The 27,679-nt window shown below is 43.6% G+C and overlaps 2 protein-coding genes across 14 annotated transcripts in view; one reads left to right on the top strand and one right to left on the bottom strand.

The window, feature by feature from the left end:
* The window catches only part of PLEKHH1 (pleckstrin homology, MyTH4 and FERM domain containing H1), an 81,624-nt gene extending 56,500 nt beyond the window's left edge, over nt 1–25,124 (bottom strand). For 2 of the 13 annotated variants that reach the window (XM_086895888.1, XM_086895885.1), the window contains exons 1-2: nt 24,786–25,116; nt 19,617–19,679 (exon numbers count right to left, since the gene is read on the bottom strand). Coding sequence is in view for 2 of the 13 variants with exons in the window: in XM_086895878.1 (XP_086752004.1) it covers nt 5,405–5,459 (55 nt within the window). In the remaining 11 variants the exon portion in view is untranslated. Of the gene's footprint in view, nt 1–1,893; nt 2,172–5,404; nt 5,721–19,616; nt 19,680–22,157; nt 24,660–24,785 lie in introns of those variants that run through there. The other 11 variants (XM_086895878.1, XM_086895879.1, XM_086895887.1 and 8 more) reach the window with 9 other exon arrangements.
* The window catches only part of TMEM229B (transmembrane protein 229B), a 35,569-nt gene continuing 32,913 nt past the window's right edge, over nt 25,024–27,679 (top strand). The window contains exon 1 of the mRNA XM_086895915.1: nt 25,024–25,125. Within this exon, the coding sequence (XP_086752041.1) occupies nt 25,116–25,125 (10 nt within the window). The 5' untranslated portion in view covers nt 25,024–25,115. The remainder of the gene's footprint in view (nt 25,126–27,679) is intronic.

The following is a 27,679-nucleotide window of genomic DNA, read 5'->3' as shown; positions in this document are numbered from 1 at the left end:
AATCCCCATCTCCTCCACTTAAGCTAATAACTTTCCCATGTGTCATCATACCAAATGAGTTCTGAAGGCTAGAGATTAGAATTATAGCTTTTCCTCCTAGCAAAATCCTTATTTTTTTTTCAGAGAAAATATATTGTATCACATCTAATATTTACCTCTAGAGTACAATTTTATCTAGAAAATTTATTCTGCATTTTCATTAAAATTCATTGTTCCTTCTCCCCTGCTCTTTTGAATGTATGCAGTTCATCTGTACTCTGTGAATTACAATATCAACTTCATTTTGACAGACTGACTTAAAATCACTTCCATTGGATCTGCCATTTCAGATGGCCTTTTTTTGTAAGTCTTAACCATCTTTTTTCAGCACATTATTTGGTTTCTCTTCCTCTCCCAGACACTGGTCCTTTTTGTATCAGATAAAGAATTTATATGGATACATTTATATAAAACTGTCTCTTTTTTCCCTTACACATATGAAGAAGGTGGGAGCCGGATATTTTCAGAGGCAGTACTCTTATTTTAGGGACTTAGGAGACAGCCACTCTATTCAAACAAGCTGAGATTTTCAAAACTTCATTCTTAAATGCATACAGCCACTTCTCAAAGAGCAGCTTGATTTTCAGTGTTAAGTATCCAACAACTGTCAGTAACAATAACGGCAGATAAAAAGTCCTTAAAACTCGGTGGGGGAAAGTGACTCAATCACCTGCTAAATGCAGTCAAAATTAGAAGTCTCATGCATATATCTGTAAGTTTTGACCAATGTCAGTGGCAGTTCCGACCCTGAATGCCATATCCAAGATAAATATGATCATATTTACTTGGAATGTCCATATCTAGTTGTAATTCTGATGAAGCTGAAATTTAAATCACATGTCGTGTTTGGGGTTTTTTCTTTGTGTTTTTAGACTACAATGTTGTAGATGTAGTTGGAGAGCTAGAAATCAAAACACTTCGGAGAGTTTGTACACTTCCACCTGAAAAGCTGAAACAATCAATCAATGTGAAGAGTGCAGTAAAATGCAAGTAAAGTGTCTGCAGCTTTGTTCATGCAGTGCAAATAATAAAGACAAGTGAAGTACTATTTCCATATGAGAGTGTCTGCTCAGCTCAGCAACAGATTTACGCAGACTGTTGTAGGGGATTCATAGCACAGAGGGACTGCAGTTCTTAGCACCTGCCCGTGAAAAGCACCAGACCCTGTCTGAAAACCGGAGCTGAATACTGGTCTAGTGATAAATGTAATATATGAAAGGGAAGAGATTTCTTCCCGTGTCACTGAATCGGCATCAAGCAGTACAGGCGATAGGCAAATTCAGCGGGGAAATCCTGTACTATTAATTAACACCCTGTCCCCAGCCACCTCACTTTCCACTTCATACTCGTCTCACTTTTTAGCACTGAGGCCATTGGAATTGTTCAGCCACGCAGTCATTTCCCGCTCAGGAGTGCGGCCTGAGATGTGCAGAGCATGGGCGGGGATGGGCGGGGAGGGAGAAAATAACACAAAAAGCTGTAGAAAGGGCAAGAAAAAGGCTTGTGAAGGGCCTGGGGTGGGAGGGAGAGGGGAACAATTTCCCCTCTACATTCGCGCAGGTGGCTCAGCTGGTAAAAGCGCCTGGAGGCAGGAAGAAGGGCTCCCAGTTGTGCTATTCTACCTGCAGAGGTCTTGCCCCGCACACCGAGGCTTACCAGGAAGGCAGAAGAGACCGCAGAGCTTACACACATTTACTTCTTGGGCTGCATCTTCCCCTTCGTGCGGCCGTTCCTCCCCCAACCCACTTCTTCCATGCCGCTTCAGGGCCAAAGTCCCAGACCCGAAAGCAAACCTCAGTTAACAGAGACGACACATCACCCCCGGAATGCTCCCGCCAGTCCCCTTACGTTCACCTTCGAAGAAAGACAAGGCGGGGGAGAAAGGCTGTGCCAGCCAGTCCCGCGCAGAGCGGCCCTTCAGAGCCCCCGGCCGCCCCTCTCACCTTGGCCGGCGCGGGGGGCTGTGCCCGGCGGGGCAGGGCGGGCGCAGCCGGCGGCGTCCCGGGACTCCCGGCCCGCGGCGCGGCGGGGCCGGCCCTGGCCGCGGGCGGCTGCGCGGTGCCGGGCGGCAGGCAGGTGCCCGGCACGGCTCCTGTCCCATTCAGCACTTTACCATTCCCTCCCCGGTTTCCTTCGGGCGGGAGAGCCCGGCTCAAATATCAGAGCCGGCCCTCCCGAGGAGCGCAGGAACTGACATCAGCCGCCCCGGGCTTTTAACCCCTTCCCGGGCTCGGCGGCCAGGCAGGTGGGGCGGGCAGCGCAGGCTGCCGGGGCGGCCCGGGGCACAAGAGTGGCAGCCGCGCTCTGCCCCGGGCGGGGACATCCCCCTCTCCGCCCACCTCGCACCCTCAGGGACTGCCGCCGAGTTTCCGGAGATCTCGCTCGCAGTCATCTGTCAGCCTTCAGAGCTGATGGTACCCAAACCGTCCCCAGACCACCAGGACAGCGGCGTTTTCCGTGGAGCAGCCGGGCAAGGAGCTGATACCCACAAAAGCATGCTGCAGGCCTGAGGGGCTGGCGGTTCGTCCGAAGCTCCAGATGGAGCACCCTTCCCTCCTCGTTGTAGGCAGCCCCAGAGCATGAGGTTGGTACCACGACAGAGCTGAAAACCAAACTAGTGTAATGGTCTCCTGACCAGAGGACACCAACCTCCACCGTGTACTTTGGCCATTTCTCACATAAAATGGCTTAAACAAACAGGTCCGGGACCTCAAGCATTTCTAATGATAGATGCCAACGTACAAAATATGTTACTCAGGCATCAGGCCATCACTTACTGAGCTACTCTACATGCAGCAATGCAAGGTGACATGTAAGAGTATATTGCCTGTGTTATACCGAGAACTGCTGATGTCTCACTCCCTCGGGAGGCTGGGCACTGGCATTGAGTGCGTGCATGTGCAGCTGCGCTCTGCCCTGGCCATCCCCCTAACACCCCATGCAGGACAAGGCCATGCTGTCTCCCTTTGTGTTGAGCAGAGTAGAGCATGCAAATTCAAGTAAAAGGGGCTGGAAACAGATGGGGGTAGCAGGATAAAATGCTTCCAGAGACGTGGACCTCAGACCAGTGTGTTTCAAAGCAAAAGGCCATTTGTTCTGGTTCAGGTTTAGCAACTACTTGTTACTTATTCCATTATCAGGCACATTACTTCCATGAGAGATAGTTTTAAAATGTCTGTATGAGGCTCCCTCAGTGGAGATAAGTCATTCTGACCTGTATCTTTCTGGCCATTTTCCACAGACCTTTCACATGGGCTGCTTTATTGCCATGAAAGTTGGTCTCGAGAAAGTGAGTCTGGCTTGTTGGGGAAGGGCTGCACCAGAATGAGGATATCTTGAGTGGTTATGAGAGATCCATGAATGCTCTGAAACTGTACTTTGGCACCTGTTAAGACTACTCACGCAAAACAGGGCAGTCTGAAATAAACAAGCTTCAACAATCTGTGAAGGAAGCACACAGAAGAACTGAACAAAATTATCTCCTAGGACAATAAGCAACACTATTCACTAGACATGATTAGACAAGATCTTAAGGGTTGTTATCTAGCTCACAGATACTGCCTGGTTCAAGATCTGCTTCCAGATCTTGATTAAACTTCCATTGTAAACTTTTTCCTCACATTGATAGTGTGCTTTCACTGATGTCTCAGCGGAGAAACATTGGGTACCAAATCACTTACTATGCAAAAATGAAAAGACTGATGTGATTAAATGGCTAAAATATAAAAACATAACCAAAAGCATAGTCAAGATTTGGACACTGGAGTGAATAAAGTCAGACTCTGAAATCTATACTTCATTATTCAAATAAGTAGTCAGACTTCCTAAGACTCTGAGGACCCTGCAGTTCCCTAAAGATGGTTTCGCTTTAGATTTCTCATCTGTTTCCAGTTCCATGGGAATTGTGTTGAATGAAGCTGCCTGTTCCTAGCTAAGAGACAAAGCATGCATTACAGAGCTGGTTCAGGCAGAGAGCAGGATAGCACTACACAGGGATGGCTGGAAAGACAAGTGGAGATAGGCGAAGAACTTAAAAGAAACAGGTATCTGGTATCTGGAGCTCTCCCATTTGGACAACTGAGCAGGGACAGGCAGGAATACAGGCAGAGATCAAGCTGGCTGTTGGGACAGTATCACACAGAGAGATTTTTCCAGCAATTCCCAGTAGAAAGGACTCCAGTTGCCTACAGTCAACATGTTGCGTATGAGTCTGTATTAATCATTATGCCCAGTGATCATGGAATTGTAATAAATAACCAGAAACAGCACCATTTGTGCCTCTCTATAGGTATTTCAGAGAGCAAAATATAGCTTCATGCTTTACAGAGTCCACTCCTCAACTGAGGCTGGCCAAAGTGAAAAAAGGAGCTATTTTATTCATGCTCTCATCCTATTCTTGCTCCTTTCAACCACAGCATGCAAGCACAATATTTCTTAAACTGAATTTTATAAGGTTTTTTTATTTTTCCCTTAAAAGCACTGGTCAAGTTCTCTCATTTGCACCAGCTAAGCCAACCAGATCATATCACTTACTGAAATGTCAATATCTGGCCTTGTGTTTTTCCCAGGCAACGGAGCTTGACTGCCAGGACATTCCTCAGCCACTGAACTTTGTATAAATACCTCCCTAAGAATTGCCTGTGCACACCTTGCTTTAACTCTTAGAAGCCCAGAACCATATCAGCACTCACATAACAATGTTCTGCCATGTATTTAATGCAATTATTCTTCAAAGCTGTGCCTCCTTATATCTTCTGTTGCATCTGTTAAAGTATTTAACAAAATTATTATTAAAGTAAATAAACAATGGTTTCCATTAAGTGATGCAAATAGAAAAATAGTTTAACTGCAGAAGGAGAAAGTAGTATTTCATTGTTCCCAAATTGTTTCCCTTGGCAGTTGTCTTTAATATGGCTGCTCAAGCACTGTTTGTCAGGTCTTTCCAATCTGCAGACAAATCATTTAGCAAAAAGTAAAGTTTACTATAAACAGCAAATATCTTATTGACAAAACAAACTCTCTGGCTGATCCAAGAGAACTAGCTTGGCACTGTTAGACTATCCTTATCACAACACAAGCACAGGCTGCTTTGTTCAGAGCACCATATTCAAGATACCTAAATAGAAGGACAAAGAGATAAATGAGAGTGAGGGGTCAGAGGATGAGAGCAGAATGAACTCTTTTTCTTAGTAATCAAAGTTGTCATAGTTCTGCAGGTGGGAGAGAGCATTGTGTTCCAGACACAGTGCTGCTGAAAACTTACCAAAGGGGCAAGGATACCAGCCAGACCAAAAGTTCATGTGTCAAAGCCCCACTGAAGGCTCAATCCTGTGTGGGAAAAACTTGCACAAAAACAAAACAGTACCTTGAAACACCTGTTTGAGGTACTTGTCGCTCTCCACAAGCAGCTTAGGCTTCATATTGTAGTTCTCTAAATTCCACCTGTGTTAGAGGCTTAAAAATGTTGAAAATAGCCTTTGTGCCTTGTTCCCTTACTTTCTCCTGGGTTTGCAGTGTGCTGACAGACACAACACAGAGCTGCAATCCCCTGCCTTTCTTCTTTTCTAATCAGCAATGACAAGTTCAAGCAGCACTAAAATAAGAGACTGGCAGCTGTGGATCACCTTGCTGCATAAACCAGTTGCTCGTGGGAGGACCCAGTGGGAGGGCCAGGAAACCATGGCTCTCCAGTACTTTGTCAGCTGGTTTTGATTGTGTTATGGTCATCTCGTCACACTTCACACACAGACACTCGTGTGTGACTATTCAAGCCAGAGCTTGAGCAAGAACATATGTTCTATATATACAGTTTTCACTGGCACAGAGCAAAACAATGGAGAATTCTCATTTTCCTTAGGGAGTCATCCCAGGGGCAACTCGAGTGTTATTCTCAGTATTAATAGTTCTTGCCTTGTTTCATCTCTGGTTTTCTCCAGTTTCAGCTTCTAAGTACCAGATTTTACTATGTCTTTTCCAATAGATTAAGAAGTCATCAACTATCACTAAAGTAGCTTGTGATAAAAAACTTTCTCCTCTATAAAAATAACACAGTTGTAACATCTCTCACAGTAATTAATATTTTCTAATGCTTGTCTTCCCATAGGTTTATCTAGATCATAGATTAGTACAACTGGATCTTTAAAAGTCAGTTTGGGATTGTTATCAGCATGCTTGTGTGTGCCTGTTCAACTCCCATTTCAGAGCAGGAAAGAAAGGAGGATGGCATGTGGGAGTCTTCAAGCTGTGGAGAAGGAAAACAGTCCTTACAAGTGTATTTGTTTTGTGTGGTCTTTTTGTGTCTGGCATTGGCTGGTATGTAGCCCCAAAGGTTCCCACATACCACAGCATACTTCAAATCTATTTCTGAGTCCACAGGTTACAGCTGTAACTGCTGTGCAAGTGGTGCTGCACATGACAAATGTCACAGGTAAACTGTGTCAATCCAGATGCTGCAAGTTCACAGACAGAGCTGGCTCAACAGCACTCAAAAAAACAGATTTTGCTGCCCTTATGATGAGAGGCCTGTCTGCTCCTGCCAAGGAGAAGGAGGCATAGAAAGAGGGTGGTGGAGCTGTGACAAGGTGCTGGAAGGAATCAGGAAGAGCCCTGGAGAGTTGGATGTGTGCTGCTCTGGCAGCCCCAGTGCTGTGAGAGAGGGCCACGCCTGCTGCTGCAGGAGACAGCCCATGCCCCTCAGACCTTCCTTGAATGGTAGAAACAGGTTTTTCCTCCCAGGGGTAGGGAAGCTCAGGCAAAGTTGGCAACAACTCATGGTAATTTTGCTTCCCACGGTGCCTCGTGAAATGCCAGGAAAATACCTATTTGCAGAGCTGTCTCTGGAAGCACAATGCAAAAAGCTGCACCAGAGAAAGAGATCTAAACAACATGGGGAGCAGGGAACCAATTGATTTAGAGATTACTGTTTTGAATTCAAGCCAAGTAAAAGAAATAACCACTGGTCAGCTACCCTCTGACAAACAGCAGCAGCAGCAGTGACAGCTGTATGGACAAACTGGTCATCTCAGCCCCATTCTTAAGCATCATCTGTCTGAGGGGCATGTTTATTAGGGGTGAGTGCTGAGGAGGCAATAGTGTGTGCTGCAGGTAGCCAGAGGAGCTCCATGGAACACAGACCCCTTTACTGCTGTTCGTTACAGTTTTGCACCCAGCCATTACTGAAAATATCTTCTCAGCATAAAAACTCAGACTACAAGAGATCATGGGCAGAGAACCCATGTCTGATCCTCGCTAGACTTGTGGAAAGAGTTACTGGATTGGAGAAATTTGGATAGACTAGGAGAGGGTGTTGTCCTTGTCCATAGCAAAGCTGGGGGAAAATACTATTTCCAGACCTATTACATCAATACTTCTAGTAAAGACCAACGTAGGTCCCAGCTTGCCCTCTGTTTGGGTGCTGATCTAAGAACTTTGGAATGGGCACCTGGGGCAGCTCTGTGGTCAGAGGCAGGGGAAGCTGCATGAGACAGCCTCCAATGGAGAATCTCTGCCCTTCTGCAACCAGTAGGGTGGCCTGTATTGTTTGGCAGTGGGGAAGAGAAGACGCTAGTAAGAGAGGGGACTAGTCTGTGGGAAGGGTTTTGGCTGCCTTCCCAGTATTGCACTGAAGTTATGCCTACAGCTGCCAGATGTCAGGATGGGGTGTGGAGAAGAACACGGTTCCCTGCCATAGGACTCCTACTTGCAGGACTTTCATTGCTGAGACCAGTGTGCAGGCTGTCCTCCATGAGAGTGCAGCAGGGGCTAGCTGGAGAGGTTTCTGGCCCTGTTCCTGGTCTCACACCAGAGCCAGGCACATAGCTCCCAGACATTTGTGATCTTTGCTCTGGGATCTTTCAGACTTGTCAAGGCATTGTGTAAAGGAAAGAATTATTTCACTTCCATATGGAGGGTGGAAATGTCGAGAGCTCCTGCAGAGATCCTTCTGCTTCTCTCTGGAGGGGTCATCCCTAGGTAAGCAGCGTTGGAGAGAGCTCCATCTCTACACAGAAGAGATCCCTAGACAATACACTCTCAGAGGAGTGGTTGTTGAGCTTCCCTGGTATGACCATTTCTGTCAGTTTCCATGGTGATCCACAAAACCAGCACAAATCTCTTTGGGAAGGCAAATAATAGAATATGATAGTGCATGTGCCTGGGGAGGGGGTAACAACCCCACTTCTATGCTCTCGACTGAGTTCTAGAGTCAGTCCTGGGGCTTGCCGTGCTCCCTTCCTGAGCTGGTAAGGAAAGCATTTCTGTACCCTTCCCCTCAAAAGGGCTCAAAGCAGTAGCTCCCACTTGTAGGTGTTACAAGCTGCCATAAGCAGGTTCAAATGGTATTGCAAATTGTTTTTTGTGGACAACACTGGCAGGTGATGTCAGCAGGCAGCCCAAGCAAGCAGTGTCTGATAGTATTTTGACTGCTTGGGATTAGAGGGAAGCGCTGATGAGCTCAGGAAGTATCACGACATGGTCCAGCATGCAAGCATATACACAGGTATGACATACCTGTATATTTAAGGAGAAAACCTGCACCGCAAAGAACATGGACAAAATCACTTTTATCCTTGGTCATAGATGAAAACTATCCATGGGCAAGGAACAAACTCAATCTTACCACCACAGTACCATGCCACCAAGACTTCAGCCTCTGCTCTCAAGATCTGATCCTGCCCTCTTCTTCATTACAGAAGCAGTGTTACTGAGCACACTGTTCCCCATGCAGTTTGGAGGTGCCTGCCTGATACCCACCAACCCTTTTGCATGCAACAACAATTGCCAAACAGCACAGCTGCCAGGATGAAAGGACATGGAGGGAATGGGTCGAGGGTAGCTTTCTGATCTGCATCGTTTTTGTGATTCAGTTTAAGATTCCAGAAAATTCTGGAGGGGAGGGGTAAAAATTATAAAGGATAACATGGCTTTCAAACATAGCCAACATGCATCTTAAAAAGGAAAGCTAATTTTGTGTGCCTCTACCTCTGGGCAAAATGTTCTTGGCTTGGTTTCAAAGGTGCTGGGAAATTCAAGGGTTGGGTTTCTCTGAAAACCAGCCCCAGGGTACCTGCAACAGGGTGACCTGGAAAAGGTGCCAATTTTGAAAATATTATCTTAATTTAATTATTTTTTAAAAAAATTTGTAATTACCTATCAATGAGCTCTCCCTGGGAGGCTGAGAGATTGATCTAGAACTTGTCTTTCACTCTGTGCACTGCCTGAAGCAGGAATCCTTGTAAGAGAAATGGCACCTTAGCTGTACATTTAGATGGCACTTGGCTTTCGTTGCTCTGACTGCTGCCATGTAAGAGACCCCCACCCTTTTCCTCACACTGTGCTCCCTTGCCCGGAGTCCTGTGGGTCCACAGGAGAGCTTCTGAAGCCAAGATCACTGCTCAGCATCTCCCTCTGTCTGTGATAGCCTCCCCTGCTCTGAGGCAGTCCTGTAACCTCAGTCTCGGTGTAGCCATGTAGCGGTGTTCTGTGTCTCCTTGCTCCCTCAGAAGCCCATGCCAGGGTGCAGCACTAAACAGACGGCCAATTAAAACAGCTCCAGCAGCTACAACACAAAACTGAGTTAGGACCTTCTGCAAAGGATGTCATGAGTAATTTTTACTTATTTGTTTAATTAGTGTTAATTGCACACAGTAGGAGGTCAGAACTCTGCCTGCAAATGCTCAGTTGGCTGTGAAGTGTGAGTTCTCCAGCCATTCTAGAAACTCCAATCAAAGGGCAGGAGAAGAAGGGGTATTTGCATTTGGTGTCACAGCGTAAGTTTAAATCACAGCAGATGAATGAAACTCTGGGAGTTTTTTTACAGACTAGAAGGAGGAAGATAACAAGAAGTATAGGAAGTTCATCCAGAGAGCCACCAAGAGGGTTAACGGGCACCTTGGGCCCCCTCTGCACCAGAGACCTCGACACATCTTCCTGCCTGCACAGGAGGTGCCACCCGAGGCAGGCACGGGCACTCCACCCCTGTCTCACATACGAGAGCTTGCTCTGGGTATCTAAATTGTGGGGGTGTTCCATTCAACTTTTCCCTTTTGGGGTCTTCTTTTTGTCAGAAGCGTCTTTCCATTTGAAGCTATTATAAAATATACTCCTGTACATTCTCTACCTGTGCGCGTATTTCTGTGCAATACCGTGCCCAGCCTGCCCTCAGGCCCGCCGCTGCTGTGTGGGCGCACACGGCCGCTCCGTCACCGCCCCCGCGGGGCCCGGCAGCCGCTGCGCTGGGCGCCGGCGCCGCCTGGTGGCGGGAGGCGGTGCGGCGGGCGGCGCTCCGCATGGCGGGTTTGCTTCCAGGCTTTGGGCTACCGAGGGGACCCCGAGACCGAGAGTCCTGAGTGTGGGCCACGCTTTTGGCTGGTTTCTGCCTTACCAGGGAAACAAACTTCTCAGCGGGAATGTCAGGCACCGCCCTCTCACAGACATACACGCAACCTCTGCTAATTAAAACTGATGCAGGTTTTTCTTCATCTGGAATATGTAGAAACCTTGGATCAAGCAAACGCCCAGGCCGTTTCTAGGGGCCATCATGGGGGTACAGCTCTGTGGAGAAAGGGAGTATGAATGGCCATCATTTGTTAAGGGCTCCTGTTGGAGGGGTGCTAAGATTTAACCTAAACCATGTCTCTGAGACATTGGATGCACAAGCTGATATAAAATCCTGACTCAGTGGGCACTTGAGTAATTACTCCTAAAAAGCATGTAAGCATTGGATTGTTTTGCCTGATAAACATATGGGACTGTGTAGGGGAGTAGGAAAAAGTGTTCCTAAGTCAGTGATTGCACACATTAGCTATGTTCAGTTCAGCCATTAGTTCAAAGAGCTACTTTCTCTTTGGCCCAAATCTGCAAAGCCCTTAAGACTTTTCTTCCCTAATATTCATTAAAGTTGGACCCACTTACAGTCTTAAAAGAGGTCAAAGTTCAAGCCTGATGTTTCTATAGAAACCACTTGTCCCCTCTCAGCCTTTTTTCTCATAAGAGCAAATTGACGAGTCATTACCATTTATATTTGCCCAAAGATTATTTAGCTTCTCCAAAGACATCACAGAAATAAAAAGCCATATATTAAACCTTTCATAAATTAGGATTTTTAACAAAATATTTTTTCAACCGATCAAAATTATAATGCCATTCTTCTAATGAGCCGAAGTAATGCCACCATTACTTCAAGGTGGGGTTGCTTTTGCTTTTAAATGTAGGAGAGCTTCAGAGCCTGAACTAGCTTATCATTCCCTCTGCAAAGCAGTGTGTGGCCATAGAGAAATGCAGGGTACTGACTCCAGATTCCTACAGTCTTGTGTGAAAGCAGTGTCCACAGTGTTCTATCTGGGCTTAGATTTATATTTAAGGTAAGCCTGTTGCCATAAAAAGAATTCTGTGAATTGTACCCACGTGGGCTCAAAAGAAGAGAGGATTCAGGACATCTTCCACCAGTTTTCCTTCGCAGGTTCAGGCAACATACCCCTGCTTGCAAGAGGCTATTTTCACATGGATTTGTGACTGGGTGATGTCTTACCACCTCTGTGGAAGAGACAGCATGTTTTGGATAGCAGCAGCTGTGTCACTTCTGAAAGCTCATGTTTGGTTCTCCCGGAGACCAAACTTCTCTGGGAAGTGTCCTGAATTTCCAGTAGCTGCTTACACCATTATCAAAAAATCAATCACAGATGGTGCATTTTGATGCTGGCAGGTTGGAAAAAACAATCTTTTGGTTTATATCCTGAGCACATTCGATCTGGACTGACTGGATGGGATCATGACAGCCCATCATGTTCTCATCAGAACAGAAAGACTTTCCTGACTGCAACAAACATTTGGGAAAGGACTAACACTTTCCTTTAAATAGCAAACTTCAGCCTTAAATAGTTACACTTTGCCCTTGCTGTTTGGCTCTGTTGCATACCAAAGACTTTGCCCTTAGCAACATGAAATCCCATCCTAATTAGCTACTGTTTAACAATACCAAGCTCCTCCTATTCTGGAGCTACAGAGGAGGGGAGCATTTCATATCAAGCCAAATGCATTTCAAGACTCTTTCTGTGGAATTTGGTTGCTTGATTTTGGGGTTTTTTTTGTTGTTTTTTTTTTTTTTTTCCCCAAAATAAAAGTAAAAGGAAAAAGGAAAGTAGTCCTGTATGTTAAACCTGAGCCACTCTGTATGAGTAAAAGTGACACTCAAGAAATTAAACCAAACATAGCCTGGAAAATCACCTGCACAAAATATCAAGACCCATGTACCTCACTAGAATAAAAAATATACCAGATGACACATGCAGCTCTGCCCACCATAAATGCTATTGACTAATGATGATCATTCAAACATGTGGGTTTGCACTTGGTCCTTTTTTATGCTATTACAAACACTTTCCTCACCTTACAGTGTAGTCCCTGGATTCAATTCTCTTTCCTGGAGCAGTCTCATGATACATAGAATGACAAGGCAAAGTCATTATTTTTTTTTCAGCATTTCAAGAAAGTTTGTTACAATCTCTTTCACTTACTATCCTTGAAACTTTGACCTAATTCCCATCTCACAAACTTACTCCCAATGACAACATTATTCACAATAATGAGGACTGTATGATGAACCTAGAAACAGGTCTATTTGCTTTGAATTCCAATATTTTTTGGTTATATAAAATTCTGTAATTTTCTGTACATTGTGAAGTTGCACAACCCATGTGTTCACATTCTTTAAAGGAAGTCTTTTTATCTTTTGAAGTGGACAAAAGAATCTCTTCTTGAAATGGCTTTGGTGCCTATTTTAAAGGAAAAACTCCACTGTCATGTGACACACTCCAACAACTGCAGGTAAAGTATAAAGCAACCTGGGAAAAACCTTTCCTCAAAAAACTTGGTTGAGATAAACCCAAGGCTGCAAGTCTGAGTCACTGTAAATTGGATTTAGCTTGGTCCTGTAATATAATACCCAACAAAGCTTCATTTTTCATATCCCAGTGCCCCTAAAGTCCTGGAGTCAGGGACTGAAATTTGTTGAGGAAATTCCAGTATGTTTTGATTTTCCAAAATCAATGGGTGACCCTATGAAGCATACATCAGTATATCCCTTGACCTCCTGCTCTGTAGGGATGCAGACAGCTCTACAGAACTATAATGCTTTCCTCAGATGATAGAGCTAAAAGACTATGTGCTTAGCCAGCTATGGAGCCTGAATGAGAGCTATTTGGTAGAGGTTGCTTCCAGATAAGATTGTTGGAAATTATTGTTATGGAGAAATCTGTATTAGATCCTCGGCTGGTAGCATCTGCTTTTTAAAATTATTACATTTGGATACCCAGATATCAGCATGGACAAGAACCACAGAGAGCCCAAACACTTTAAAAAAAAATCTGCAGAAAAATTTCTCTTCTTCTGTCATCCAGCAGGTGGGAGGAGATCAACACAGTGAACAATAGGGCTACTGGTTGTGGTGCTCCCTGGGAATGCCTGATTTGCTTGGCACAATGCAGAGTGTATCCAGTTGCTCTAATTTTCATACGACGATCTACCAACCTCAGGGAAATGATGGTGCCATTTTTTACCCTCTCGGAAAGAAAGGAGTTGGATGTCAGAGTGTTTGACATTCACAGGTCACGACAAAGAGACACAGGAAACCCAGCAGTGCCTGCTGCACCTTGGGGTTGCCAGCTGGGGTTACAGGCCAGCTTGGACATTGACTTGTCTACCTGCATCTTTTCACTGCTTGTGTGCACATCAGTTTAAGACATTTCTAAGGTTAACTCTAAACACAGGTTCTTGGGGAATCCAGAAAACAGTGTTCTCCTATGCCAAAAATGCCCTAAAAAAAAAGATAATCAGCACAAGCCTAGTGAAGTTGCTCTGCCAGAAAGTGTTAATTTGACTGCAGAGATGCCCACCTGGTAATGAGCTTTGGTCTTTTTTTTCCTTATTCTGATCATGGAGCAAGGGCAGTGAGAATAAAGGAACTGGAAAAATTGTGGTAAGGTTGTAGAGACCTGTTGAAGTATAAGGAAAAGCAAGGAGCACCACAGTCTGACTGTGGAAGTGGGGTTTGTGATTTCTGAGTTTATCCAAGTTTTACTCATGGCACAATGATGTTTGCAAATAAGTATCAGTTAAATGTTCACAGAATTATGAGCACATAAATGTTTTATAGTCAGTACAATGCAGTTAGTAGTGTTGGCTCATTCATGGGACTATGCTAGAGAAACAGCTTATTTGGGGAAGATGTACTATTTCTTTGTCCTCTGGTCTCGTTAGGGGAGTTGAGAAGAACATCAATTGATGGCGAAGTCTGTACCTCTGAGATGGGCTAATAAAGAACCCTTAATTGCTTGTATTAGGATAGACATCCCTTAAGAAAAAAGCCTACTGAAAATGTAGCTGACTCCAAATGGATTTTATAGACTGATATCATCTTTGGCTGTGTTAAAGTATAATAGAATATTTCTCCTTAATAGCATGCCCAATGTTACAACAAAATTTAAAATGGCTTTGAACCAAAAAGCAACTATGGATTATTTTTTCTGAAGAAGTGAAATTCAGTCCTGACACTTTTACTCTCAAGTTCCCCTTCTCTTAGCTTGTATTTTTTTCCTTTGGAAAGATATAAAAGAGGTAATTTAGTTCCCATTTGCAAAGACAACTATGAAAAGAAACTTTTGAAAGCATTTGGTGGCACAGGTGTGATAGAGGTCAAATGATGAAAGTGAGATTTACTTATGAATCAGAGACTAATTTGGGCTTCCTTCTGACTCTCATTTGACCAGTTTAGGATCTGTCTCATGTAGTTTGTCAGGGTGTTATGAAACAGAATGTACCTAGTTTGACCATCAGTCTGGGATTATTTTGCCTGACTTCAGCTACCCAGGACTCAAGAAATGAGCCTGAACTACTCATCTGGCTCCACTTATCATCAGTGAGGATAGGGAAAGTTGATTAGTCCCTCTAGGATGGAGTGCATCACCATGCAGAAGTGTCCAGTTCTCATCACTGAATAAGCAGTGAATTGTAGCTGTACTGTTAAGACCTGGATCAGTCCATAGATAAAGAGTCACATCTAATTGTGCAGATGAATTTTATAGTTAACCTCAAAGGTGCAGCAGGACCTTTGCTTACATTCAGCTCACTTGATCTGGTTCTGTGCTTATATTTCTGAGGACAATTTCCCATGACCACCATCAGTTTTACTAACTATAACTAAGAGCTTTGCAGGATGACTGGGATTATTTGCTACGTGGAATTTCTAGTCTCTTCTAGAATAGAAAATTCTATAGATCTCTGGACTGAATCTTGTTAAACAGGCATTCATAGTCAGTGTAAAATATTCAATAATCATAAGTTACAATATGACAGAAAATCTAATCTCTTTTGGATGTATCATGAACTAAACATTCTACAGGACTATGTATTCACTTAATCTCATTAATTTTTTTATTTAAAAAATCTTAATAACTTTCCAAAATGAAGATTTACTGTTTGGACAATATTATGACCATCCCTATGCAATCTATGCTGGGGCAATACCTATTGATGGGGAGCTTTGCTGTATTAGATATGGATGAATATTTAATGAAGTAGTTATTTACTGAGCGCATCTGTAGAGAGACAGTCTTTTTCATCTGACTCTTCTTAGTCATCAAAAAGATTTGGGACCATTTAGCTCCCACCCTACCTGACCCGCTGACATTTGTTGAGCTCATGTGTTTACTGTGGGATTGCTAGCAGGACAGTGACAAGATTTGAAAACAAAGGAAGGAAAGAGCTACTTTTTAAAATAGTACAGTAACCTCCATGTGAATCACTTTATTGTGTTCTTCATCATATGCATGTATACGGCAGCTGAAATACATGATGAGATTGGGTGGCTGCTTGTCCAGGCTTCTGGATATTCCTCAGCCCTGTGTGATGAACTTCAAACTTCTTTAGACCTGAGGCTATCAAGCTGAATGGGAAAAATATTCCCATGTAATGCATTCTGAAAGTGTCATAACAAAAATAAGATAACAGTGAAATATCAGATACTGTATTTAGTGAAGACTGCAAGAGGACTCTTTTGCTAGTAAAACTGTTGTATAACTCCTATATTGATTGTTATGAATAAGATTAATTGATATTAATTCTAAAGAAAGTCATTCCTGTATTCATTGCTAAGAAGAAAATCAATCGAACCAGCATTCTGAAAATGGCTGCAATAATTTATACAGTAAAATTACTTGGTTTAGTTTGTTTCCAATGAAAAAGTAAAAAACTAGTATGAGATGGAGAGTGCAAAAAGTGTACTTAACTTTCACTTAAGTACAACTTCCCAGTATTTTGCAATTATTAGTAACTCAGACCCACAGGTGTTTTAATGATATTGGCTTAATGCACTAAATAATAACAAAACAAAAGATACCATTGTAGAAGAGTCTCTCAGAGACCACTGAATCAGACTAGAGAACAGGACAAAACACTTTAGAGCTGATGAAGAGAAACTCAGACAGAAAAATACAGCAGATAACTGAAAGCTATTTAAGAGTCACTGGATTTTTAAAAATCCCAATTTTGTAAGCATAATAGAGAACAATATTGTTTAAAATGCCATCCTGGATCAATGTATTAAGTGGAGGAATAGTTAGAAAATAAAAAGCCTACCAAGCAAAATAAATAAAATGGGAAATATTTAGCAATCAATATAAATTGGAAGTTACATAATATAAAAATAGACAAAATAAGACCACAGAGGAAAATCATTGGCTGGCAAGCCTTAAGACAATAGAATGAGTTAAGAGTATATTAAAAACAATAGAAGTCTTAACAAGGGTACATGCTGCTGCTCAATGCAGATGAGGAAATTATAAAGTTGCAGAAAAGGCAAATATTCCAGACATATTTCTGTTCTACATTTGAAAAGAAGAAAGATGATGCACTTGTATCACATGGGTTGATGAAAAATTTTCCACTCTGTTAGTGACCAGGAGGAATGTAAAGTATGTACTGGAGGTAAATATTTTAAAATCAGCAGGTCTGGATGGCTTACATGGGCATACTAATAGAGCTTATTTAACTGATCTCTAGCCTGCTGATACTGATATTTCATAAATCCTGTAACAGCAAGGAAGTAACAGAATACTAAAGGAGTGTCTGTTCTATGGCAATATTTTTTTTAAATGGCAAAGTCAATAATCACGGTAGATGTGCACTAGCAAGACTAACATCAGTTCCTGGAAAAAATATTAACTGATAGAGAATTCTTTGACAAAGAATATGAAAATCAAGAGATGTATTTACCAGCATCACAATAGTCTTGATTAAAAAGTAAATTTAAAAGAAAAAGATGACTAGAGATGCTCTCAAAGTTCCTTCTAGCCCTACCTTCTGTGGTTCTATAAAGACATAACATGACAACCAACAGAAAGGCCTGACTGGACAAGAGTGAATACATGTACGGATTGTGAATCCTGCTTTTACTTCTTAAATTGTTTTGTCACTGAATCAGGATTGGAAGCTACCCTAGATGACTCTTATTCTCTGTGAAATACACAGGACACAGGATGGTTGAAGCACAAGGAAAGCAGTCCAGCCAAGTCTGACCGCTGGACATGGCAAAAAATAAAGCCATGCTACCCGTGCTTTGCAAAAGCCATGGAAGTAGTATTAGGATGAATTTTAGATTCAGTGCTATTTGATTTTTCCATCACTGCCCTAGAAGCAAATAGAAACTCACTTCTGATAAAATATGCAGGTATTGGGAAGCCTGGTGGAATGGCAATGATGAGGGGAAAGCATTTGTATAGGGCAGGAAGGATCACCTTCATGTTCAAGCAAAAAGCCTTTTACTACAGCCAAGTGCAAAATTATGCATGTGGGAACCAGATAGGAGATTAGGAGATGTGTAATCAGAAACTCCACCCTGGAAAAAACAGCACTCTGAAAAGGATCAGGATCATCAGAGTATGGAACAGTTTCACTCCAGTGAGATACTGTGGCAAAAAGGATGAAATCAATCCTTGAATGTATAAACAGGGGAATAGTGAGCACCAGTACCAGGTTGCTGTTCTTCCCTTTGTGGCACTCGTTAGACTAATCATATGCAAGATATTTATTTTCAAAGGTTGCTGAAAAGCTGGGGAAGGTGCAAGGGAAGCTTGGTAATTATTCAGGATCTAAAGAAAATGCCTTACTGTAGAAACCTTTCAGTGCTCAACTTGTCTGACTTACTGAAAAGGAGATGATTTGATTTATAGCTTGATTAATGAATTGGCACTGTTAGAGGCATAAAATACTAGCAGGAAAGGGCTCTGAGCAGACTAAGTCGTACTGAGATCTGAGTGAAGGAACTATTAAGCCAGACAAATTCAAGTGAAGAATGAGGCACAGAAAATGATTAACCACTAGAACAAGCTAATGTGGTGAATTCTTCAAATTCTTATGGCTTCATCAAAATTAGACATTTTTTATTGGCCTACAGCCAACAGCAAATTGTCAAGAATGAGTTGTAGCTTTTAATACTGGAATATATCCATGAAAATTAATGGTCTACAATAGTTAAGAGGTCATTCTAGGTGATAATAATCCCTGAAATCCATTCTACATGGTAGAAGTGATATATTTATTTATTATTATGAGTATGTCAAGAAGCAGTATGCAACTTTCTCTCTGTTTGGACCTTTAAGTGCTACAATTTAAGGACAACAAGATGAATTTTGGTTGCCAAGATAACTGATGATGGAAACTGGAGGACTGTAAAAGTCCGTTACTGATTTTCTCTCTTTAGATATTATAGTATATAGTCCCTTTATCAGGTGGATTAGCATAATACAAACAAAATACAATTTGGTGGGTGACTTCTTTTCTCTTTCTTTGTTCCTCCATTTAGAGATGTCCTTGGTGACATGCACCTATGATAACGAAGTAACCTGGCCTCATCTCAGAAGTTTTTGTTATTCAATAAGCTCCTGGCCTGTGCCATGTTCTTGGGCAGCTCACTGCGGATATTTGAAATATGAAAGTAGAGAGCCACACTACATTTTTATCTCTGAATCATTTTATGTATTCCTTTGACACATCCACTCTCCACATCATTTCAAATCTCAGAGGAACACTTTTTCAATTTCATTCCTATGATGTAATTTCCCTCAACTATCTTAATTTATCTTTGTTTTTATACTGCAACCATTGTCTTTTCCATCACTTCCCCTTATCAATTCCCCTCTAATGCCTGGTTTATTATCACTACTTGACTGATGTTTGAGAAATGTATTGTAAGTGACTTGGAGCAGACACTTGTCATTTTCCTGTTAATCAGAGTACTTTCACATGTCGCATCGTATAACTAAAAACTACTGTTCCAAAACTATTTAGTGTCTCAATTATATTTTGCAGGATAATATGTAACAGAGATGTTTTATGAAAAGTAATTATTTATTACAATTATCCCATCTCCAGCACTGACATTCAAAAGCATTTTAGGTAAATCATGTGTGATCTCCTCTGTCTCAGTTCCTTAGCTAGCTCAGAGTTACAAGACATGTCAGTGAAGTGCTAGCATCAGGTTGTTTGCCATTCTAGAAACTCTTCAAATGTAACACCTCTTCACTTACCCTGTTTTCCACTGGCTTGACTCAAAGCCTTCTAGCAAAGGAAATGTGTTCCCTCTTTTACAGCTGGGAAAAGAGAAAAACAGAGAGGTGAATTTGAGGGAAGGCCCGAAGCACGTCTGTGAATACAACCCAAACCTCCAAGCTTCCAGTCTCCTGCCATTTTTAATGGAAAACAGATTAGTGGATCAAGTTGGACTGGACATGTGCAGGTTTGTAAAGTGGCTTGCCTCTCCCCAGAATTATGTTTGTATTTTGCTGGACCTGGTAAAATAAAAGGAAACAGGGCTGCTGCCAAACCCTTCGGGTTCTGTAATTTTCATGTATATAATATCTGCTTTTCTTCTGTCCTTGAACCTAGAATAGAAACCATGAAGGATTCTTCTCACTTATTGTCATTAAAAATCCAAGCAAATACAGGCTAACTTAGTCAGACATCAGTCACAGCTCAGGTAAATCTTGCCTGCTGCTTGTTCTAGAAATCCCAGGCCTCTCTTTTCCAAAGACCTGTCTGGCATCTAATCCACGTGAAGGCAAAGGCGGCAGAAGGTAGTGGATGACACTAGTTCTCTGCTGAGAAATTTTTCTGTCAGTCCAAAGAAGTGATCCCTGAACATCCCAGAGGAAACTCACAAGCTTTGACAGTCTCTATGAAATAATGTCTTACTAACATCTTTTCCCATGGATACCTTGGATAGGAACACCCATGGAGAGAGCTTTCCCAAAAAGGGAAATGCTTTGCTGGATTGCACTTTGGTCGCATATCTTAGGAGTAAAAATTTCCTATTTGCAGAGTTTATTTTTAGAGCCAAGCTCTTACCAAGCCAAAAGGAATGGCAGATATCTATTACAGAAAAATGCTTTAAAGGAAAGAAAAGCTAAATACTAATGTAAGCTTTACTCTTATGATCTATAGCTAAAGGAAAGAAAATGTTCTGAGTAAGGAAATCATTTCAGCAGTTCCAGAAAGAAGCCTAGAGTTTTCAAAACCAGCTCTGGCTTCCTTGGGGATTGCTGTCTAGCCTTCAATGTTTAGAAGCTGATCCCAAGGACAGCATCTTACTAGAGTATCTGGCAGGCACCATTAGAAGAACAAATGTATAAGTGGCTTCAATTTTGTGCAGCGATAAGTTAAGAACCTTCATGGCCTCAACTTCTGCCTCTATTCCTGCTTTCTCAGGAGTGATGAATATGGGGCTAATGTCTGCACTGTAGAAAAAAACCAAGCCCCTGACAACAAGCAAAAGAAAGAGAGGAGCCATCACTCCAGGGAGTCTCCTCCAGCTTGGAGGAACCATGTTTGAAAATTTCCTTCATGTTTTTTTCAAAAAACTCAGCAAATCCATGGCTTGTATTTTTTCTACCCGCACCATAAAGAAAAAGAGACAAAGAAAGCAATTTCCATGGTATTGCATAAAGACCTATCCAAGCTGATTTGAGACAGTACATGACTTGTGGTATCCTTCAAAATCCATTTCCTACTTCAGGTATTTGAATAACATTTGTCACCACAGTTGCTGGGGCCCCTTCAGGCAAAAAAAAAAAAAAAAAAAAAAAGAAAAAAAATTAAAAAAATTAGTTCCTTCTTTAATTTCCCTGCAAGCCTAAAGATTACTCTTTGTTCCTCAGTTTCCTGTCAGAGAAGCCCATGTTTTGTATGTACATCTGTGAGGGTTATTAAATAAACACAGAGCATCTACTCTTTATTCTATACACACAGGGAAATTAAATTCCCAATTTCCAATTGTGGGACCTCCTCAGGAAAACAGGACAGAAAAAGCCAAACTTCCCCAAAGAGGGAAAAACCCTGACTCCATCTTGATAGGTTTTAAACAATTGTGATGAAGTTTTTCATGGCAGGTGTTTCCTTCAAAGCACCAGCTGGGCTGTGTAGAGAACGGGGAGTATTATAAGGTGAGAATCTCATTTCATTTGCTTCAGAACCTATTAGGATACAGAAAGTGAATCAAGAAATTAGGCTAAGGATGACTTAATAAGCCCAGCAGTTAAACACTGCTCTGGAAATATGGATCCCATTCCTCATTAGCTCCTAAGCTATGTCAGACAACCCACTTGGACTAAATTGGTAAGACTAATTTCCAGGTGCTTTTTTTTCTTTTTGCAGTACAGGACAGGATTTACAGAAGGGATGAGCATCCACTGGATTAAACTCATAAGGAGCCAGATAAAACTAAATTCTCTAGGGAAAGAGAGATGCTATAAATCTCAAGTTTAGGATTCTTTTTAACTGAAACATGTTTGAACTTCAAAGCCCAGTCTGCAGACCAAGCTCTTACCTCACTGGGAATGACTACAGTGGCAGTGATATTTGTGATATACTCACGTATACCAGTGATATACCAGTGTAATGACCACATTAAAGTGCTCCTGAAGACGTAAGTCATTCTTTTTTCTTTTTTTTTTCCTTCAATGTAACAACACACCACAAATAAAATACAAATTGCAGTGGGGGATTAAGATCTGCCTGTCACAGAATGGATGAGTGAGGAGCCAGCCTGGATACTGTTGCACTGCACTCCTTACCATGTACAGATGCTGGAGTATAAAAGGAAACAGATACGATTATGACACTTTCCAAGATGTTTCCATACAGTCAGGTGGATCCATATGTTGGACTCAAATGAAGAAACCCTTCCAGAATCAGATGGGCTGGTGCAGAAACATCTGAACTGGTTTTGGGCACACATATAAGAACAAGATCAGGTATTATATATGATCTATGCTATTTCAGAAAAAGGCAACACACAAATGAAGGGATTACGAGACCATTAATAATATCAGCTACATTCTCTGTGTCTGTTCTCTGTGTCTCTGTAGTGGCTGCAGAGAGACTAGAGAACTCTTACGTCACCACAAACTCTTTTCATCTTGGACCCAGCTTCCTGCAAACAAGCCTGGATGCTCTGCAGAGAATGGTGCTCCAGGCCTTGGAGAGCTCAAGCTTCCTTGTGAATGCCTGACAAAAGGGCAGTTTTAGAAATTGTCTTGCCTTTGTCCCCAGTCTTCTGGACAAATCCTACTCCCATTTTCACTGTATTATGATCTCAACTTTATTTTTTCCCCCTTCCTTTACTAGCTCAGGCTGAAAGAAATAAGGAATGAACAGAATAATAACCCTTCTTGAACAGCTAATGAAGCGGGAGAGCTGAACAAGTTCTCAGGTGTACAGCACCACCATCAGGTGCTCGCTCTGACATTTCTCCCTCCTGCCTGTCCCCTCGACACAGTACGGCATCTTCATTCCCCTCACCCTGCTTCACTGTCTCCTCCTTTCTTTCTTCTCATTCTGGGAGCCCTCTCCTTTATCTTTACCTCCTCCTTCATCTCTCTGCATGATGTGACTAGACAGGAGAATACGGATTTATGTATTCCCTACACGTGCTTCTCATTTTTTCTGATCCATCTTTGGCTGTTGATTTCTCCTTCTCCTAGGTGAGTATCTCTCAGCTCTCTTCCTCTCACTTTGACCTTTCCTCTGCTTCTTGTAAGGCTTTCTCTCCTCTCATGCTGTGAAACATTCATGCTGTCTCATACTGTGGAATGATCTCTTTCACGCTCTCTAGACTGTATCTCTAGCATGGTCACATCAAAGATGCCCTAGCTATTTTACCATTTTCCTTCTCAGCTCTGTTGAAATTTATACAAAGCAGTTGTGGGTTTTTTCATCCGTCTTGAGGTCACCAGCACATGCAGTGCTGCCCTAGCTTGCACAGCTCAGTAGCTGAGGTAGGGCTAGCTGTGCATTATTCTCCATTTCCCCTTTAAAACGCTCCATCTTTCTGCATCTCCAGCTCTCACAGCGAGACTGTGCAATCAGGTGACTCGGTGACAGGCTGGTTTGCTGCATTGTGGCATCCTCGGAGCAGCTACAGAGGTTTGTACACAGAGCTCCCCGGGTGAGCGCAGAGGGAAGGCCAGGCAGCAGCCCGGGCACCCCTGGGTTACGCAGAGCTGTCTATCCACGGCTGCAGCAGCTTCGGTGTGTGCAGCATCTGCTGGCCCTGCAGGTCTGGGGCTGAAGGAGCAGCCTCTCCAGGGAATATCTGCCTTTAACAGAGTCATTGCTGCCAGACATCTTGAGAATCCTTCATTGTAATTGCTTCGGGGCCTGCACAGATCCGATGTTGCCTCATTATTGGGACTATTTATTATCGAAACCAGAAATGCTGAGTCATTAAACAGAGGTCATAAAAACATCCTTATTCTGCTAAAAGCGTTAACTCATCATTTCTGGTACTACAGAAGGTAGGAGAGACCAGGAATCCTCGTGCCTGTGAGAAAGAAAATGTGGACTGCATCAGAGGCCTGGGAAAATCCGACAAGAGCCCTAAGTCAGTAACCCATTAGGAAAAGCAGGGTGCTGGTTAAAGACAGGTCTCTGAGCTCAAGATCAATTGCCATTTCTGTATTTGTGTCACTTCAGGTTACCATTTTATCCCAGAATATGTTAATGTCTCTCTCTGGAAACAGACACAACTGAAAACCTGGCTCATTTTTGTCTGAAGACTATAAGGCACTTGAGAGGCACTAGCCAGCTACACCTAACTGCAGAGAGCTGCTGTTACCTCCATTTTTTCAGAAGGAAGCCAGAGGTATGGAGGGGGAATTTGTTTGTCTGCAAGCTCTGGTTCAGGACTGCACTCTCCTGATTTCTCATGCCAATGAAAGGCATTTTTTCCTATGTTCTTGTCCTGCCGAAGAGTTAATGTAGCAAGAGAAAGGATTTTAATTTATTATTACAATCTATGCTTCAAATTTATTTTCTCACGATTCTTCCTCGGGCAGTTTCCTGAATCTGGAGAGATCCTTCTGGGTGGAAAAACACATTTTTCAGAGATTATGTTTCCCTATTTTAATACTGAAGCTGCAGACAAATACTTCCTTTGATAGCTGTGTTTGATTTCCTGCACTGCAGGGATGTCCTGTCAGCGTCCAGATCCAACAACAGGCGCATGGAGGTTACATCCCTCAGCTGATGGGGTGTGTGTGTGTTTATTTGTTTTTGTTACGGATTTCTTTGGAGGAGTAAATATGAAGAACTGGTAGTGCAGGCTCACCAGCCAAGGCGCACTGTGCCACATGTGCTCCCGGCCGGAGCCAATACTCCAGGCGTTTGGGGAGTTTTTAGGGCAGGATGTTCCCGACGCTCACCTGAGCCCTCACCGGCCCTCCGGGTGAGGCAGCTCCGTGCCCTGGGGCTCCCCGGCCACGTTCAGGCTCTGTGCCCCGCGATGGCCCCGGCAGGGCTCGCCGGGCCGGGCCCCCGTCTGCGGGCTGAGGGAAGCGGCCGCAGGCCGGCGGCAGGACGCGGAGCCGGCGCCGCGGGGCGGGGGAGGCAGTGCGAGGCAGTGCGGAAAGAGTTAAGGGAAGGTGGCGGGGCAGACTGGCTGTCGGGAGCGAGCATGTGCAGATTGAAACCGCATCCATACTACGGGCGAGTGTCACCGGCACACTTCACCTCCCGCCGGTCGCGGGGCACCCATGGACACCGGTGAGGACACGAGCCGCGGCCGGGTGGGGGGGCCGAGCGGCGGCGCCGGGAGCTGCCCGCGGCCGCTGCCCTCACGGCCGCCCCGCCGGGGGTGCGCGCGGCCCGCGGCGGCCTCCCCGCAGCCCAGCGGCGCGGGGGATGCGCTGCCTGGGGCGGAGGGCGGGGATGGCACCCGGCGCCGTTGGTTTCGCTTTCTAGCGGCGGGAGGGCCGTGCCGCCCCCGCCGAGCGGGTGCCGGCCGGAGGGAGACAAAGGCGGGCGGCCGAGCGGCAGCTTCCCCGCCAGCGGCGGGCCCCGCGGGGCCGCCGGGCACCGCTGTGTCGCCCCCTCCCGGGCAGCGGCGCAGCCCCCGCAGGCCGGGCCCCGCCGCCCCCCGCAGCTCCTCGGGGCGGCGGCGCCGTGCGTGTCGGGGGGATTTAGCTCGGGAGCTCCCGACCCCGGCTGCGAAGTTTTCGAGGCTCTGGGAAAGCAGGGTGGAAGGGTTGTTGAAATCGGAGCTGCTTTTCCCTGGACAATTCCCCTTTTTTTTCCCCTTTTTTCTCTTCCCCCACAAAAAGGAGGGAAATGTCTCGAAGCATCTTTTTGTATTGATTTCTGTAAAATTTTTTTCCAGTCAAGGGGAAATAGCTTTGAATGAGCCCAGCGTTTGCAGAGCAGAACTGGGAGGTGGGGGCTGGCTCTGGTCCGTTCAATGACTTTTCTGCAACCTTGTGGATTACTGCTGTGTGTGAAGCCAGAGGTCAGGGATACAGATACTATAGTCAGCTGAAAATGAGAGTTCTTTATTTTCTTGTATTTTCTTTTTTTTTATTATTTTATTTTTAATTTAAATTAGTCTCAAGTTGTTTGCTCTTGTTCCATTTTTGGTATGGAAAAATATTCAGAATAGCTGAATTTTTGCAAAATGGAAAATCTGATTCCTTCTGTCCCCCATTCACTCATTTACTCTAGGGTTTTGCAAATTGTTTTTAGGATGCTTAGGAGCAGGGATGTTGGGGAGGCTGTCTTGTCCTGTTCATCTTAAGCTGGACCGTTATACTGGGGCTTCCTAGAGAGCATTTCACATTGTTGCTCCAAAACTACTGGGGATGTACTAATTTGTTAAGCCTCATAACTACACAGTAGATGCAGTAAAACTCTGTTACATGAAATACTTTGTATTGTTCTCTGGCATTGTTTATTTGACAGGTTATTCCTGTTTTGTCTTATTTCTGAGGAAAAATGCAGTCCCTGCAGGAGCTGATTTTTTTTCACAGGCAAGGTGGCAACATCTCCCTGACTGCCAGAGCTGTGTGCATTGGGGATTTGCAAATATAACAGATTGCCCAAAGAGCTCCATTCTGCGGTTTTCAGGAGCACAAATGCATTAATATATGTATAACATCAGTTAGAGATGGGGCTAGCTACTGTTTGGGGGTGAATAGGAAGTAATGAAAACAAAAATTACCATAAATTCTTATGAAACAGAAAAGACATTGACAAGGAGTTCATAATGCTTGTAAACACTTTCAGCCAGTACTGAGGAAAACTGTGTAGGAAATCTGTAAGATACTCTTGTGTCCGTCACACATTCTGAAGGTCCTTTTCTAATCCTAGCACCTTGTCCCAGTGAGGAGGTATGACTTCTTCCATGGAGAAATGTCAGGTTTCCTGTGTTAGGTGATAGCAGCTTGTTACTGTGGATAGATTAAGACTTTTCACTAAATTTGAAAGTGGGTAATTTCTCCCTGAGGAATATATGTTCTCGGTGTGTATATCTGAAAATTTCATACTTCTCTGTTGAGGCTGCTGTTGAAGAACATGGGTGTCTTCCTGTTTGTAGAATGGGAAACTGAGGTACAGGAAAATGGCATTTCACAGGTTGTTGAAAACATACAAATTGAAACACAAGACTTAACTCCAAATCGTTTGGTTTAACTAGTAGCTATAGCAGCTTCCTAAACAAAGCTCAGCAAAAATGCTAGAAGCAGCTGATTCAATGTGAAACATTCTGAGATCCTCTGGTCATAGGAATATTGAAAAAGCATGTGGTATAGTCTGGTGGAAAGGAAATGGAGGGACAAGCAGAAGTTGAGGTCGTACTGCTTGTTACTGCATAACTTTTTGCTGAGGCTCTGGCAGCCTGTCTGTAGCCTTGGTCAGTATTGCTGTTCCCACTCTTCTGAAGGCTGATGGTGGAGGCAGAAAACAAGCTGCTTCCTTGGAGAGTTCAAACCTCAAAATTCTTATGGCAAGATCCCATGGCAGTTTACAGAAGTGGTAAAGGGGGTCTAAAACAAGAGGTACAGATAACAGATGTGTGGGTTGAGGGTAACCTAGACCTCTGCATCCCCACTGGTAGTGGGGACTCTGCAGTTTTGCTGGCAGTGTCGTAATGTTACATGGTGCCAAACAGTGAAAGGCAAATTTAACCTTGAAAAGAGATGCAGGTTTCTGGCTTAAGAGTGTAAAGCAGGACGAGGTTTTTGGATAAGGTGATGAACTTGACAGCATGTCTTTTAAGATACCTTTTTACAATCTGTACTTTATTCAGTATTTTGGAGATGTTCTAGGG

Source organism: Cyanistes caeruleus, chromosome 6 (genome assembly GCF_971803275.1).
Source record: "Cyanistes caeruleus chromosome 6, bCyaCae1.hap1.1, whole genome shotgun sequence".
Taxonomy (NCBI): Eukaryota; Metazoa; Chordata; class Aves; order Passeriformes; family Paridae; genus Cyanistes; species Cyanistes caeruleus.
Note: the sequence above shows the minus strand (reverse complement) of the source record. Positions and strands in the feature narration are given on the sequence as shown.